We start from the raw sequence: 17,351 nt of genomic DNA on the forward strand, positions 1-17,351 counted from the left end.
CGGCCCTCTATAACAACCACCCATCTATAATGACCACATATCTATAACGATCACCCATCTATGACGACCACCCATTTATGACGACCACCCATCTATAACGACCACCCATCTATAATGACCACATATCTATAACAACCCTCTATCTATAACGGCCCTCTGTCTATAACGACCACCTCTCTATAACGGCCCTCTCTCTGTTACGACCCTCTATCTGTAACGACCATCTATCTATAACGACCGTCTGTCTATAAGGGCCCTCTAATATATCTAATTATAGAAATATATATCTAATTATAGGAATATATCTAATTATATAAATACCTCTTATTATGGGAATTTATCTCAATATAGAAATATATCTGATTAAAGAAATATATGTCTAATTTTAGGAATTTGATTTAATCATAGAAATATATCTAAATGAAAAATGATAAGAAAAACGACCAAGGATTGATCGCTAATAGGATTAGATTGTACGTACGCAGTAGGCGATAATTATTTATTGAAATAACAGTTTTTAAAAAGTAATTAAAGCTCAAACGTTTGGAGGGTGGTAATATATGAAAATATAAACTTTTGGTATCGTCTTATGATATACAGCGTTATATAGACAAAGATGAAAGACTTTAAAAAGTAAAACACAACCCAGTGTGTCGTGTAACAGAATGCGTTACAATAAACGCTAATTAATTTACATCTGCCAGCAGCGGATTGGGGATTCGAATAACGAATCCGCTGCTGGCAGCGGATTCGTTATTCGATATCCCCAATCACATATAATAAGAAAAATACTTATATGTAAGTGAATCTCTAATCCACGGCTGAAACGGATTTGTTATTTGAATCCAATCGTCAAAATGTCAATAAAAAGAAACATAATTTAAACCTAAAAAACTGAATCCCCAATCCGCTGCTGGCAGCGGATTCGTTATTCGATATCCCCAATCACATATAATAAGAAAAATACTTATATGTAAGTGAATCTCTAATCCACGGCTGAAACGGATTTGTTATTTGAATCCAATCGTCAAAATGTCAATAAAAAGAAACATAATTTAAACCTAAAAAACTGAATCCCCAATCCGCTGCTGGCAGCGGATTCGTTATTCGATATCCCCAATCACATATAATAAGAAAAATACTTATATGTAAGTGAATCTCTAATCCACGGCTGAAACGGATTTGTTATTTGAATCCAATCGTCAAAATGTCAATAAAAAGAAACATAATTTAAACCTAAAAAACTGAATCCCCAATCCGCTGCTGGCAGCGGATTCGTTATTCGATATCCCCAATCACATATAATAAGAAAAATACTTATATGTAAGTGAATCTCTAATCCACGGCTGAAACGGATTTGTTATTTGAATCCAATCGTCAAAATGTCAATAAAAAGAAACATAATTTAAACCTAAAAAACTGAATCCCCAATCCGCTGCTGGCAGCGGATTCGTTATTCGATATCCCCAATCACATATAATAAGAAAAATACTTATATGTAAGTGAATCTCTAATCCACGGCTGAAACGGATTTGTTATTTGAATCCAATCGTCAAATTGTCAATAAAAAGAAACATAATTTAAACCTAAAAAACTGAATCCCCAATCCGCTGCTGGCAGCGGATTCGTTATTCGATATCCCCAATCACATATAATAAGAAAAATACTTATATGTAAGTGAATCTCTAATCCACGGCTGAAACGGATTTGTTATTTGAATCCAATCGTCAAAATGTCAATAAAAAGAAACTAGCAGCGGATTCGTTATTCGAATCCCCAATAACGAATAACGAATCCGCTGCTAACTTCAGCCCGCTCGATAGAGCTGCATAGTTCAGTTTATATATTTCTCCTGAAATAAAGCTGAGTTGGTCAATTTAAAAAAAAATGTTATAATATTTTTGGTGGGGTAGGACTTGACAGGCGGTACATTTATTTTGCAATGTAAAGCAGTAATTGGTTTTTTTATCATACATGTAGTACTGCTTAACACTGTTCAGGTGTGAAAATAGTCTAAAAATTTTTTTTTTTTTTTTTGGTTATCAAAGTTAATTTACTATTTCTACCCGGTACATTAGCTACTTTATATATATATATATATACTGGTGTGACCCTGGAAAACAACACAAGGTGCTGGGTAGTATATCACAGTCAGATAGAGGTTAGAATACAGAATTTAGGTTACAGTTTATCATTATTTTGGTAGCCATGGACGTACTAGATGTTGCCGTGGGGGAGGTAGAACTCCTCGAGTTCACTGAGGAGCTTCGTCCCATATTCCCCACCGGGGGAATGACTTGTGAGGTTTTGGGTTTGTGGTGACCTGGTTTACAGGACTCTGGCCAGATACCTGGACCACTGGTCTGCCGTTCACAAGCCAACCAGGATCCTTGTGACTTGCCAGGCCTGTGGACGGAACTTCGCCCGCCGACGCAGATCCGACGCCAAGAGGCATGCCCGGAGACATGAGCCCGTGGGACACCTCAGGGAGGTTCATGTTACGAACTCACGGTTCGTGGACCCCGGGGACATCCTTCCTCCCAGACTGGGATCGCCGACGGAGAGGGCGGATCAATTCATCAGGGAAGTGGTCTTTGGGAGCCCAGCCTGAATTCCGGAAATGATAATAAAAATGAAAGGAATTATCCATTTTATTAACTATATATTTTTTTCCCTTCATTGTATACTGTAACTGTTAAATTAAAAAAAATGAATGTACATCTCTAAGTTGCATGTCCATCCATCACGAGAATTTGTCCATTAATTTATCAAATGTCCATCTATTAGAAGTGAGTTATTGTACATCAACTCTGTTAAAAGTCATTTCAATGATAATTGACAAGGAAATCTTTAGGGCATTTTTATTGTATTACATTGATAAAGATTACCTTGATCTTTGAGGGGAGGAGTGTGGCGGAATCGGTTTTTAATAAGTTATTAAATTAGGAGTTTTACCCCTTTGTTTGGTCGTGTCATTGTATTAGCCATGTAGGGGAAATAGTTTGTTACCTTTTGGTTCCATTTTTGTTGTGCCGGGTGTTATTATGGCCATATAATCCCGGTATTGTGTTGCAGAGCGCTTGTCGCCTGTTTGTTATGCCTGCCTACTTCGCCGCCATGCTGGCGGAAGTGGTCTTATTTGTAAGGCCGTTTGTGATTGGTCGTCTGGTTACCCGGGGACCAATCGTTTGACTTGTAGGATATATTAACCACTAATTCATATTTATTCAAAATCGGATTGACTGGTAGTCCAATCTGCTTCTTCTGTAAAACAGAATCAGAAACAATTGTACATCTATTATGGGAATGCAAAGAAGTACAGTCATTTTTTGATAACTTTGAATTTTTGTTAGATACGCTAATGATTCCATTTACTTTCAATAAAGAAACTTTCATTTTTGGCATGAGAAACAAGAAAAATATATATTATAAAACAGATAATCTTATATTACTCATTATGAAGCAGTACATCTATAGAACAAGATGTTTACAACAAATTCTATCAGTACAAGCACTGAAACTTACTATTAGAGATAATTACAATATTCAAAAATATGTTTTTATTGGTAAAGATAAGGGAAATATAGAAACATTTCATAATAGATGGAAAAAATGGGATAAACTTTTACAGACAACACCCAACTCTTGACAATACTTCTCGACTATTTTTTTTTGTTTTTTGTTTTGTATGTTATTAAGCACATTGCGATAATCTGTTATTATACGAAATGGCACATCTCTCTCTCTCTCTCTCTCTCTCTCTCTCTCTCTCTCCTACATATTATGTACAAAAGTGTTTGCTTTTGTGTATGTTTGTGTGTGATGAGGGTGTGTGTGTGTTGATGTGTGTATTTGAAAGTGCAAAAGTCTGTATATTGACTTTGTTGTGACTGCGAGTGTGTGTGAGAAAGAAAAAAAAATTATGTTACATATATGTCATTGATAATGAATTGCACCTATGATGTGAATATTGCTGCTGCTGCTGAGGATGAAAAAATTGTGAGTTTTATTGAGGGTGAATCATGATGATGATGCATTATGATTGATGATGATGATGATGAGGATGATGGTGATTGAATGATGATGATGATGATGATGATGATGACTATTGATGATGATGATGATGATGATGATGATGATGATGATGATGATGATGCTGATGATGATGATGCTGATGATGATGATGATGATTATGATGATGATGCTTGATGATGATGATGATGATGATGATGATGATGATGATGATTGGATGATGATGAGGAGAAGGAGTAAGAGGATGATATGATGAGGATGAAGATAATTGTGAGTAGTGAGGATAATTGTTAAAAGATGATGGCAGTAGTATGCAGGTGATATATTAAAATCATTGATTGTTAATGATATATGTGTTTTGGAAAATAAAAAATTATTAAAAAAATGTTTGTAACTTGTGGTATCATTTCCGTTGTGTTTCCATGACAAATTCTCTTGTCAAATCTACAAGCTTCTGGAAATGCAGCAAGTGCACATAATTTTTTTACTTTATACTTATAGCATAAATGTGGACATTGCAAAAATTATCTAGTGCATCACAGAATTATCAGAATTCTGGTGCAAGACCAACAGCTTCTACTATGATAAGTATCTGGTCTACATACATTAGAGTGTACACACTGTGTAATGAAATAGTGAGAATTTATTATCACTATTGTGATTCAAATTTCCATTTTATGTCCGAATTGTCTCCGTATATGACTGGCTAACGATAATGAATGGTCTTTATGTCAGCTAGCTATAGCAACCGTTACCTGTGATCATCTGTGGTGCAGCAGTATCTTGTCCTGTTTCTTGTAGAAATCGAAATGGCAACTTTTGAACACACTTTTATATAAATCCCTTTTGTGTCCGATTCCTGTACAAACTCCAGACCACAATACCTTGAAAGTTGTAGCGGCTGTATTTTCGGGAGGACAAAACAAATTTTAGAACAAAACTAAATTCTGTTCCGAAAGTTCTTTCAAAACAAAACGCCAAAGTTTTCTAATTCATACCAAAACACGCCCGCTCCATTCTGATGGAGTTCCAACAAAACTCCATTAAAGCATTTCACCCACAGCGATTGACAGAATTTTGGCTACCTTACGGAAGATGGCGTAATTTGTAATTTCGTATGTTCGATAGGGTTGCCCCACCCAGCTACTGAATAAGGGGCTGTCGCGAGGATCAAACGAATAAAGCTCTAATAAGAACAAGTCACAATAAAGTCGGCTATACCAAACCCACCACAGATAAGGTTCGAACTATTCTAAATCGCGTCGACATTTAAAGATCTATGGGTCATTTTGTACCCCAGCCTGGTGGCGAGTTTACAGCAGTGCGCTACTACTTGATACGGTAAATTAAAAACCCATACGTATGTATACATAATATAAAACATGAAATTTTATGCTAAAAAGTTTATGCTAAATTTCGTGTTGAAAGAATTGCAGGGTCATAGCAATATTGGTGTTGATCATGATCCTCTGCCCCCCTCCCCCTTATTTTTTTAAATTTTGATTTCACTCTGATTGATGGTATTTATAAACAAAGTAAAACGTGCAATCTAGTCCAAAGACGCCAAATTAAGATTACGTCCAATTTAATCATTCTAGTCCATTCCATCAAATTAAGATCACGTCCAATTTAATCATTCTAGTTCATTCCATCAAATTAAGATCACGTCCAATTTAATCATTCTAGTCCATTCCATCAAATTAAGATCACGTCCAATTGAATCATTCTAGTCCATTCCATCAAATTAAGATCACATCCAATTGAATCATTCTAGTCCATTCCATCAAATTAAGATCACGTCCAATTGAATCATTCTAGTCCATTCCATCAAATTAAGATCACGTCCAATTGAATCATTCTAGTCCATTCCATCAAATTAAGATCACGTCCAATTTAATCATTCTAGTCCATTCCATCAAATTAAGATCACGTCCAATTTAATCATTCTAGTCCATTCCATCAAATTAAGATCACACCCAATTGAATCATTTTAGTCCATCCATCAAATTAAGGTCACGTTCATTTTTATTGCTCTAGTCCATTGCCTTTAATAACAGAATTATGAATAACAATAATATGCATGGTTTAAATTTCTGATTTTATTATCTTACGAGTACCTCAATTGGAAAGAGTATTAGACATATGTTTAAATTCCACTTTACCGGTCCAGCGTTCTTCAGGTTTTTATCCTTGAGACACATTTTTTAATTGCGTTCATTGTAGACTTGAGACGAGACACATAATGTTTTTAACAAAAGCAAGCGTTTAAAATGACCTTTGACCTTAAGCTTCCCAGTGAATTACTCGGGTATAGGTCACATCACCACAGACTCACGGGTACTTAGAGTTAATATAAGGACACAGACTCACAGGTACATAGAGTTGATATAAGACACAGACTCACAGGTACTTAGAGTTAATATAAGGACACAGACTCACATGTACTTAGAGTTATTATAAGACACAGACACACAGGTACTTAGAGTTGATATAAGGACACATCTCAACAGACTCATGGGTACTTAGAGTTAATATAAGGACACAGACTCACAGGTACTTAGAGTTAATATAAGGACACAGACTCACAGGTACTTAGAGTTGATATAAGGACACATCACCACAGACTCACAGATACTTAGAGTTAATACAAGACACAGACTCACAGGTACTTAGAGTTAATATAAGGACACAGACTCACAGGTACTTAGAGTTAATATAAGACACAGACTCACAGGTACTTAGAGTTAATATAAGGACACAGACTCACAAGTTCTTAGAGTTAATATAAGACACAGACTCACAGGTACTTAGGGTTAATATAAGGACACATCAACACAGACTCACAGGTACTTAGAGTTAATATAAGACACAGACTCACAGGTACTTAGAGTTAATATAAGGACACAGACTCACAGGTACTTAGAATTAATATAAGGACACATCACCACAGACTCACAGGTACTTAGAGTTAATATAAGGACACAGACTCACAGGTACTTAGAGTTAATATAAGGACACAGACTCAGAGGTACTTAGAGTTAATGTAAGGACACATCACCACTGACTCACAGGTACTTAGAGTTAATATAAGGACACAGACTCACAGGTACTTAGAGTTAATATAAGGACACATCACCACAGACTCACAGGTACTTAGATTTGATATAAGGACACATCACCACAGACTCACAGGTACTTAGAGTTAATATAAGGACACATCACCACAGACTCACAGGTACTTAGAGTTAATATAAGACACAGACTCACAGGTACTTAGAGTTAATATAAGGACACAGACTCACAGGTACTTAGAGTTAATATAAGATACAGACTCACAGGTACTTAGAGTTCATATAAGACACAGACTCACAGATACTTAGAGTTGATATAAGACACAGACTCACAGGTACTTAGAGTTAATATAAGGACACAGACTCACAGGTACTTGGAGTTAATATAAGGACACATCACCACAGACTCACAGGTACTTAGAGTTAATATAAGGACACAGACTCACAGGTACTTAGAGTTAATATAAGACACAGACTCACAAGTACTTAGAGTTAATATAAGGACACATCACCACAGACTCACAGGTACTTAGAGTTAATATAAGACACAGACTCACAGGTACTTAGAGTTAATATAAGGACACATCACCACAGGTAGTTAGAGTTAATATAAGGACACATCACCACAGGTACTTAGAGTTGATATAAGACACAGACTCACAGGTACTTAGAGTTAATATAAGGACACAGACTCACAGGTACTTAGAGTTAATATAAGGACACAGACTCACAGGTACTTAGAGTTGATATAAGGACACAGACTCACAGGTACTTAGAGTTAATATAAGGACACAGACTCACAGGTACTTGAGTTGATATAAGACACAGACTCACAGGTACTTAGAGTTGATATAAGGACACATCACCACAGACACACAGGTACTTAGAGTTAATATAAGGACACAGACTCACAGGTACTTGAGTTAATATAAGACACTGACTCACAGGTACTTAGAGTTAATATAAGGACACATCACCACAGACACACAGATGCTTAGAGTTAATACAAGACACTGACTCACAGGTACTTAGACTTAATATAAGGACACATCACCACAGACACACAGGTAATTAAGATCTAATATAAAGGTAACTATTTCTCCTAGAATTACAGAATGCATACAAATTAACAGTAAATTAATCCCTACTTTTTGGCATTAAATCATTATTAAATGAACCAAATAACCCAAAACGGTCCCCACAAAATCGGTGAGGAAATATGAAATCACCTCCTTGGAGTTATTGTAAAACAAACAAAAAACAATGTAAGTGTTAATCACATTTTAATATTAAGAAAAAAAGACAAAAATATTCACAAAAATAAAATAAACATTTTCTTCTTCCAATGATAATAAATTCGGGACTTCGGTAAGTTTAAAAATTTTTCAATTTGATGTTTTTTTAAGGACTTCCTAAGTAACACATTATTAAATAAATGGGGTAAAACCCAAACCCAAAAAAAAACCCCGGGCTTTAATTCCCCAACCCTTTTAATTTCAAATTTAATCCCCCCCTTGGGCCAAAATGGGGAATCCCACAGTACACAAGGTAACATCCAATTAAATTCATTTGAAAAGTTTCCCCTAAACTTTACATTTTACCCTCAAATTCCTACAGTCCCAATCCCAAATCCAAAGCCCCCCCCCAAGCCTTTTAACAGTCCATTTTTAAACTTTTCCCAAAAGTCCACACTCCTCAAAATTCCCCCAACATCCCCCTTTACCCCAAAGCTCCCCAACAATCCCCATTTTCCTTCCCCAAAAGTCCTCATCTACCCCCACCTTCCAAAGATTTTCCTCAAGACTTCCTCAACAGTCCTCATCTACCTCCACAAGACTTCCTCAACAGTCCTCATCTACCTCCACAAGACTTCCTCAACAGTCCTCATCTACCTCCTCAAGACTTCCTCAACAGTCCTCATCTACTCCCACAAGACTTCCTCAACAGTCCTCATCAACTCCCACAAGACTTCCTCAACAGTCCCATCTACCTCCACAAGACTTCCTCAACAGTCCTCATCTACCTCCACAAGACTTCCTCAACAGTCCTCATCTACCTCCTCAAGACTTCCTCAACAGTCCTCATCTACCTCCTCAAGACTTCCTCAACAGTCCTCATCTACCTCCTCAAGACTTCCTCAACAGTCCTCATCTATCTCCTACAAGACTTCCTCAACAGTCCTCATCTACCTCCACAAGACTTCCTCAACAGTCCTCATCTACCTCCTCAAGACTTCCTCAACAGTCCTCATCTACCTCCTACAAGACTTCCCCAACAGTCCTCATCTACCTCCTCAAGACTTCCTCAACAGTCCTCATCTTCCTCCTCAAGACTTCCTCAACAGTCCTCATCTAACTCCTACAAGACTTCTCAACAGTCCTCATCTACCTCCACAAGACTTCCTCAACAGTCCTCATCGACTACAAGACTTCCCCAACAGTCCTCATCTACCTCCTCAAGACTTCCTCAACAGTCCTCATCTACCTCCTACAAGACTTCCTCAACAGTCCTCATCGACTACAAGACTTCCCCAACAGTCCTCATCTACTTCCACAAGACTTCCTGAACAGTCCTCATTTACTCCCACAAGAATTTCTTTCCAAGCTCACATAATAATACAGATGTCAATTTAAACAGTAATGTTTTCATGATGAACTCTTCAATACCTTTTCGGGAATATCCACTTTTTTGGATAAAAGTTTTTCACCATCCATTTGATCTTTATGTACATAGAATGTCCAGCGATATTCCGGCCCAAGTTCAATGTCCAGTTTATTGATTGTCCAGGTCGGAACTTGGCTCTTTGGTGTCCTGAAAAAAGGAGAAAATACACAAGTCTCAATTTCACTTAGAACAAGGATACAAACTCTATAATGAAATCATGTGTTCCATTTAAGTATGTTGAATAATGGAGAGAGTTCTAGAACACTATCTCTCTTGTATAAGGGAGATAACTTTAAAATACTTCCACTTTTAAAACAGGGAGAATTCTAAAAGAATTTCTCTTATACAAGGGAGACAACTCTAGAATATTGCCTCTTCTAACAGGGAGAGGGTTATAGAATACTCCATCTTGTACAAATTTCCTCTTTTTCTCAGAGTCATTATCATAAATAAAAGTGCTTGTCATTTATAACTAGTATAAATACCACAGTGAGGTACTGCAGTAGTGAGGTAGGTCGATGTTTATGTACACTTCCTATATTTTTTCTTTCTCATGTAAATTCTTATTTGATTTAAATTGAAATAAAATATTCATCACTAAACCATGACAGAAGGCATTGGAGAAACCAACCCGACCCAGCAGGGGGCGTCTTACGACATGCGGCAAGATACAGCAGGCATATTCTTTCCCGACACCTCAAAGGTGACAAATATTGATATTTGAACTGTTAGTGTCAGAGAGAGAATTAATTTTAAGACAAAAATGTTTTGTTTTTTTTTGTAAATACAAATTAAACCAATGTTATCGCCCAACAGGAAGTGACTTACACCATGGTAACGGGAGGTCTTGTTGCCCAGAGGTACAAATAAGCAGAGGATCCCTTAGAGCCAGTTACCGGAATCTTCAACTGAAAAAAAAAAAAGAAATTGTTCATTCCATAAGTATTTCTACAATATCCAGTTGTCAAAGATTGTTATTTACTCATCATTTAGTAACAAAAGTTGGTATTCTTGGAACTAATGTTGGTTTTGAAATGGTGTCTTTAGAATTGGTGTCTTTTGAAATAGTGTCTTTTTCTTCTGAATTGGTGTCTTTTGAAATAATGTCATTCTCTTCTGAATCGGTGTCTTTAGAATTCGTGTCTTTAGAATAAGTGTCTTTTTCTTCTGAATCAGTGTCTTTAGAATTCGTGTCGTTAGAATAAGTGTCTTTTTCTTCTGAATTGGTGTCTTTGAAGTTGTGTCATTCTCTTCTGCATTGGTGTCTTTTGAAATTGTGTCTTTAGAATTGGTGTCTTTTGAAATAGTGTCATTCTCTTCTGCATTGGTGTCTTTAGAATTGGTTTTTTTTTAATTAGTGTCTTTCTCTTCTGAAGTGGTGTCTTTTGAATTAGTGTCTTTCTCTTCTGAATCGGTGTCTTTAGAATAAGTGTCTTTTTCTTCTGAATTGGTGTCTTTTGAAATTGTGTCATTCTCTTTTGAATGGGTGTCTTTTGCATTGATTGGAAATTAATAAATTGACTCTTGGTTGAATTCAGACACTAGTATGTGAACCAAAAAGAGCAGTTATTGCATGGAAACTAATATGTAAGCTATTCTATTTTTGTCCACATAATACAGTCCAATAACAAAAGAAGCTATTTCACAGACAAAAAATGTTACTCTGTTTCTTTATTACCGAGTCAGCAATCTTTGTGAAATTTTAAAAGGTATCGTAAATCGGTGAAACTGGAAGAAGCTTTGGGTCAGTCTTTGAGAACACCAGAAAGACATGGAAACTCCAGAAGGCAGGAAACTGTCTTCCTAATTACCAATTACCCTCCAAGATAGAGGCAAAATGGCCCCATCACAATCCAGTGAAAAAAAAATCATGAATCCTTTTTTTATATGATTGTAGCTACCTTAGCATTTCCAGCCAATGGATCGACCTTGTTATCATCAGGATTTTTGGATATATGTTGCATTTTTAAAGGACTTCCCAACCTTTCCATGACAACATCATAACCCTGCAGTATTCCAAGGGCTTGTCTCACATAGGGTTCAGTTTGGATGTTTTCTGAAACACAAAAACGTGATGACAGATGTTCAATTAATTTTTCAATATCATGTTGTCATTAATTATTTATCAGTGTGAGTCACACTATATGATGTCATCGAGACATCATGCAACTACCACGAGGTCTGGGATATGGTTTGATTTGATAACATTCTGTAACACTCTATAATATTTTATAACATTGTATGACAATATTTGACATCATATAACATTCTAAAACATTTCACAACATTCTATTATATCCCATAACATTTCATAACATTCTATCACATTTAAGGATATTCTAAAACATTTCATATATTCTATAACATTTCATATATTCTATAACATTTCATGATAATATATAACATTTCAAGATATTCTATAACATTTCATGATATTCTATATAACATTTCAAGATATTCTATAACATTTCAATATGATTTCATAACATTCTATATAACATTTCAAAATATTCTATAACATTTCATAACATTCTATAACATTTTATAATATTCTATAACATTTCATGATATTCTATAACATTTCAAGATAATATATAACATTTCAAGATATTCTATAACATTTCATAACATTTCAAGATATTCTATATAACATTTCAAAATATTCTACAACATTTCAAGATAATATATAACATTTCATCATATCCTATAACATTTCATGATATTCTAAAATATTTCATGGTATTCTATAACACTTCATGATATTCTATAACACTTCATATTACTCAACATGCTATCACATTTCATGATATTCAATAACATTTTATAATATTCTATAACATTTCATGATATTCTATAACATTTCAAGATAATATATAACATTTCAAGATATTCTATAACATTTCATAACATTTCATGATATTCTATATAACATTTCATAACATTCTTTAACAAATTCATCATATCCTATAACATTTCATGATATTCTAAAATATTTCATGGTATTCTATAACACTTCATGATATTCTATAACATTTCTTAAATTTCATGATATTCTATAACATTTCATGGTATTCTATAACACTTCATGATATTCTATAACATTTCATAATATTCTATAGCATTTTATAATATTCTATGACATTTCATAATATTCTAAAACATTTCATGATATTCTATAACATTTCATGGTATTTTATAACACTTCATGATATTCTATAACACTTCATAATGTTCAGTGATCTATAGCATTTTATAATATTCTTTAACATTTCATGATATTATAGAACATTTCAAGATATTCTATAATATTTCAAGATATTTTATAACATTTCATATGACTCAACATGCTATCACATTTCATGATATTCAATAACATTTCAAACTGTTGTATAACACATCATAATATTCTTTAACATTTCATGCTATTCTTTAACATTTCATAAAATTCTATAATACCCTATAACATTTCATATTCTATAACATTTTATTGTATTCTATAACACTTAATGATATTCTATAACATTTCATAATATTCTGTAATACTGCATATTATTCTATAAGATTTCATAATATTCTATAACATTTAACATCCTAATTATTTGAATTGATTTCATAACATTTTATTAAATTCTATAGCATTCTATATTATATAACATTTCATAACATTCTACAACATTTCATAATATTCTACAAGAGGCCCAGAGGGCCTGTATCGCTCACCTGGTTTCATGAGATATGAAACAAGAATGATGCTGAAGTATATTTGTTGCTGGTATTGCAATGTCAATATAAATCATAAGCATTCTATATGGGTACATGTACATTGGTTTTATTTTAATACTGAAAATTCGAAAAAGTGCATTAATCCGCGATCTCAGAGGGATGCTACCACACAAATGTGAGTGATATCCATTGCTTAGTTTCAGAGAAGAACTTGTTTAGACCAATTGACCCCTTTTGACCCTGACCTTTGCCCCCTTGGGGGTCAGCTCCTTCCTTTATGCAATTTTGAATCCCTACCCCAATAGGATGCTACCAGTCAAACCATTGCTTAGTTTCAGAGAATAAGTTGTTTAAATCAATTTAACCAAATTGACCCCTTTTGGCCCCACCCCTCAGCCCCCTGGCGGCCTGGGTCAACCCCAACATTTTTACAACTTTGAATCCCCACCCCATAACCATGCTACCATACAAATGTGAGTAATATCCATTGCTTAGTTTCAGAGAAGAAATTGTTTAAACAAATTGACCAATTTTTGCCCCACCTCTCAGGCCCCTGGGGGGGTCAGCCCCACCATTTGTACAATTTTGAATCCCCATTCCATAGGGATGCTACCCGGGAAATATGAGCAAAATCCATTGCTTAGTTTCAGAGCAGAAGTCGTTTATTTCAATTTTGCAAAACTGACCCCTTTTGGCCCCACCCCTCAGCCCCAAGGTGATGCTACCAGTAAAATATGAGATATCCATTGCTTGGTTCCAGAGAAGAAGTCAATTATATGAATATAGCCAAATTGACCACATTTGGCCCCACCCCTCAGGCCCCTGGGGGGTCAGCCCTATCATTTGTACAATTTTGAATCCCCACCCTATAGTGATGCTACCAGGCAAATATGAGCGACAGCCATTACTCGGTTTCAGAGAAGAAGTCGTTTATATCAATATAGCCAAATTGACCACATTCGGCCCTGCCCCTCAGGCCCCTGGGGGGTCAGCCCCATCATTTGTACATTTTTGAATCCCCACCCCATAATGATACTACCAGGCAAATATGAGCGATAGCCATTGCTTGATTTCTGAGAAGAAGTTGTTTATATCAATATAGCCAAATTGACCACATTCAGCCCCGCCCCTCCCCTCATGCCCCTGGGGGGTCAGCCCCATCATTTGTACAATTTTGAATCCCCATCCCATAATGATGCTACCAGGCAAATATGAGCGATAGCCATTGCTTGGTTTCAGAGAAGTCGTTTATATCAATATAGCCAAATTGACTACATTTGGCCCCGCCCCTCAGGCCCCTGGGGGGTCAGCCCCATCATTTGTACAATTTTGAATCCCCATCCCATAATGATGCTACCAGGCAAATATGAGCGATAGCCTTTGCTTGGTTTCAGAGAAGTCGTTTATATCAATATAGCCAAATTGACTACATTTGGCCCTGCCCCTCAGGCCCCTGGGGGGTCAGCCCCATCATTTGTACAATTTTGAATCCCCACCCCATAATGATGCTACCAGGCAAATATGAGCGATAGCCATTGCTTGGTTTCAAAGCAGAAGTCATTTATTTCAATATAGCCGGATTTACCACATTTGGCCCTGCCCCTCAGGCCCCTGGGGGGTCAGCCCCTTCATTTGTACAATTTTGAATCCCCACCCCATAGTGATGCTACCTGGCAAATATGAGCGATAGCCATTGCTTGGTTTCAGAGAAGAAGTCGTTTATTTCAATATAGCCGGATTTACCACATTTGGCCCTGCCCCTCAGGCCCCCAGGGGGTCAGCTCCATCATTTGTACAATTTTGAGTCCCCTACCCATAGGGATGCTTCTGACCAAATTTATCCAAATTCTGATCAGCGGTTATGAAGAAGAAGTCAAATAAGTCAATTGTTGACGGACGGACGGACGCCACGGTATTGCATAAGTTCGGACCAGGTGAGCTAATAACATCCTTTAACATTCAATAATATTTTTTAAGCAATTAGACGCTTAGTTTTAATATTTTATAGCATAACTATCCACATAGATCAGTAGATGTGGCCCTAATCAATAACCACAGGCGTTTGAAGTTCTGACTGTAAACTGAGATATAGAATCTGATACCATATAAAAAATAAGGGTATTTCTTTTTTTATAGTAAATACCCTTATTTCTTATATAGAGAATACATGGTCAGTGTTTTAAAATATAAGCTGTATTTTGGCAAGGGTAAAGAAACAAAAGTGGCGAGTCTTGGCGAGCCACTTTTGTCTTTCTGTCCCGAGCCAAAAATACAGCTTATATTTTAAGACACTGACCATGTATTCTATTTTCCCTGCAACAGTCATAAAAATAATCATCAAAAATAACCATTTTGAAGTGAAACGGTGTCAAAAATGACAGAAATTTGTTCGCCTTTTAAACGTAGTTTCACTTTGAAGTAGGTCAGTTGAACTGACGCACGTGCTAGGATTCCAAAATACAAAATGTACAGCTGTTTTCCGTCACTGCCGTATACAGCAAAAATATATACGGTGGGTGTATTTCGACAATGCGGTGGCAGTTGCAGGATAAATGGTATTATATCTCAGTTTACAGTCAGAACTTCAAAGGTGGTAGAGAATTTGTGTATCCCGAGCCGAGCCCGAGCTTTTGACCTGAGCCCGAGCTTTGGATATTTTCGTTTTTCTCCTTCATTACTGAATGGATTAAAGTGATTTTTTCTACCAAGATTTGATTTCATGTTTTAAATCAATCTGTGTAAGTGGATTTTCATGAAATGTATTTTAACGTCCAAAATACACATTTTTCATTTTTCAGGGGGAGAATTTGTGTAGCCCGCAATCAAGCGTGACTATTCATGTTTTTTGCTAATTATTTCCGATACATGCTTTTATTTAGATATATTACTAGATACAAACAACAAGTAAACATAGCTAGTTTTAAACATATAAATTTCAACATAAATTTAATGTGACTTGGTGTCAAATTTGACATTTTTGTAACCGCGCCGACGATCAACGAACTCACCGTGTTTACCGAGCTTTCACCGAGCCCGTGCTAAGGGCAGATAACTCTACCGATCCCGAGCTTTGTGACTGTACATTAGTAAAGCCGGGCCTTTAGTGTAATGCCGAGCTATATATGTGAATTGATTGTGATTAAAATATAAAAATGGCTTGAGATTAAACTTTATTCAAATTGAGTGTTATTGTTAAGACAAAAAATAAAATATGTATATTTATCGTACATTAAAGTTATTAACTCAAATACTCAAATATCAAATTACAAAAATCCACTTACACAGATTGATTTAAAACATGAAATCAAATCTTGGTTGAAAAAATCACTTTAATCCATTCAGTAATGAAGGAGAAAAACGAAAATATCCAAAGCTCGGGCTCGGGTCAAAAGCTCGGGCTCGGCTCGGGATACACAAATTCTCTACCACCAACTTCAAACGCCTGTGCAATAACCGAGTATAGGCCAAGCAGACGATGTTAGTGTCCTTGAACTACATGTAGGACAAGTTAAGCAATTCTTCGCCTGCATTAAGTATGTGTTACCTTGATCAACTCTTTGTTTATAAATCTGGAATCCGAAAAAGGTCGCTGCGAGACATCCAACTGAGCCTACAGCGACTTCGGCCAAACTAATTCGTGACATTGTAACTCACGTTGTTTTGGTTAGAAACATCTGATTGAGCAAGATTGACTTGGAGCAGTGTAAATAACGGATACTGTGCCGTGCAGGTTCTACGAGCTATGTCCCCTTAACATACCTTAGAAGAAATTCACCTAGATTTTTTTCCCCAAACAACATGAAAGAAACGTAATGAGTATCAGAAAGTGTTTTATCCAGACATCAATTCAGCCACGAACAT

The 17,351-nt window shown here is 36.0% G+C and overlaps 2 protein-coding genes across 4 annotated transcripts; one reads left to right on the forward strand and one right to left on the reverse strand.

The window, feature by feature from the left end:
* Positions 1–3,945: 3,945 nt before the first annotated feature.
* On the forward strand, positions 3,946–9,669 carry LOC117317504 (uncharacterized serine-rich protein C215.13-like). Its single transcript, XM_033872318.1, has 2 exons — positions 3,946–4,015; positions 8,789–9,669. The coding sequence occupies exons 1-2, from the start codon at positions 3,946–3,948 to the stop codon at positions 9,667–9,669; spliced, it is 951 nt and encodes a 316-aa protein (XP_033728209.1).
* LOC117317777 lies at positions 9,095–17,154 on the reverse strand. 3 transcript variants are annotated; one of them, XR_004530244.1, is made up of 5 exons: positions 17,035–17,154; positions 11,669–11,823; positions 10,596–10,675; positions 9,555–9,914; positions 9,095–9,358 (listed from the first exon to the last, which is right to left on the reverse strand). XR_004530244.1 is itself a non-coding variant. In XM_033872707.1 (4 exons), exons 1-4 carry the CDS (start codon positions 17,132–17,134, stop codon positions 9,749–9,751), a joined length of 501 nt encoding a protein of 166 aa, XP_033728598.1. In that variant the 5' UTR covers positions 17,135–17,154; the 3' UTR covers positions 9,095–9,748. The 3 variants fall into 3 exon arrangements, 1 of the variants encoding a protein (XP_033728598.1); XR_004530243.1 differs by having other exon boundaries at positions 9,095–9,392; XM_033872707.1 differs by having other exon boundaries at positions 9,095–9,914.
* Positions 17,155–17,351: the final 197 nt, after the last annotated feature.

This window comes from Pecten maximus, chromosome 19 (genome assembly GCF_902652985.1).
Source record: "Pecten maximus chromosome 19, xPecMax1.1, whole genome shotgun sequence".
NCBI lineage: Eukaryota > Metazoa > Mollusca > Bivalvia > Pectinida > Pectinidae > Pecten > Pecten maximus.

Coding starts and splice junctions, on each gene's coding strand:
- LOC117317504 (XM_033872318.1), top strand. CDS start 3,946: ATGAATTGCACCTATGATGTGAATATTGCTGCTGCTGCTGAGGATGAA. Junction 4,016..8,788: donor AATTGTGAGTTTTATTGAGG/GTGAATCATGAT, acceptor TTTTCCCAAAAG/TCCACACTCCTCAAAATTCC.
- LOC117317777 (XM_033872707.1), bottom strand. CDS start 17,134: ATGTCACGAATTAGTTTGGCCGAAGTCGCTGTAGGCTCAGTTGGATGT. Junction 11,824..17,034: donor TAAACAAAGAGTTGATCAAG/GTAACACATACT, acceptor TTTGTGTTTCAG/AAAACATCCAAACTGAACCC. Junction 10,676..11,668: donor CATTGGCTGGAAATGCTAAG/GTAGCTACAATC, acceptor TTTTTTTTTCAG/TTGAAGATTCCGGTAACTGG.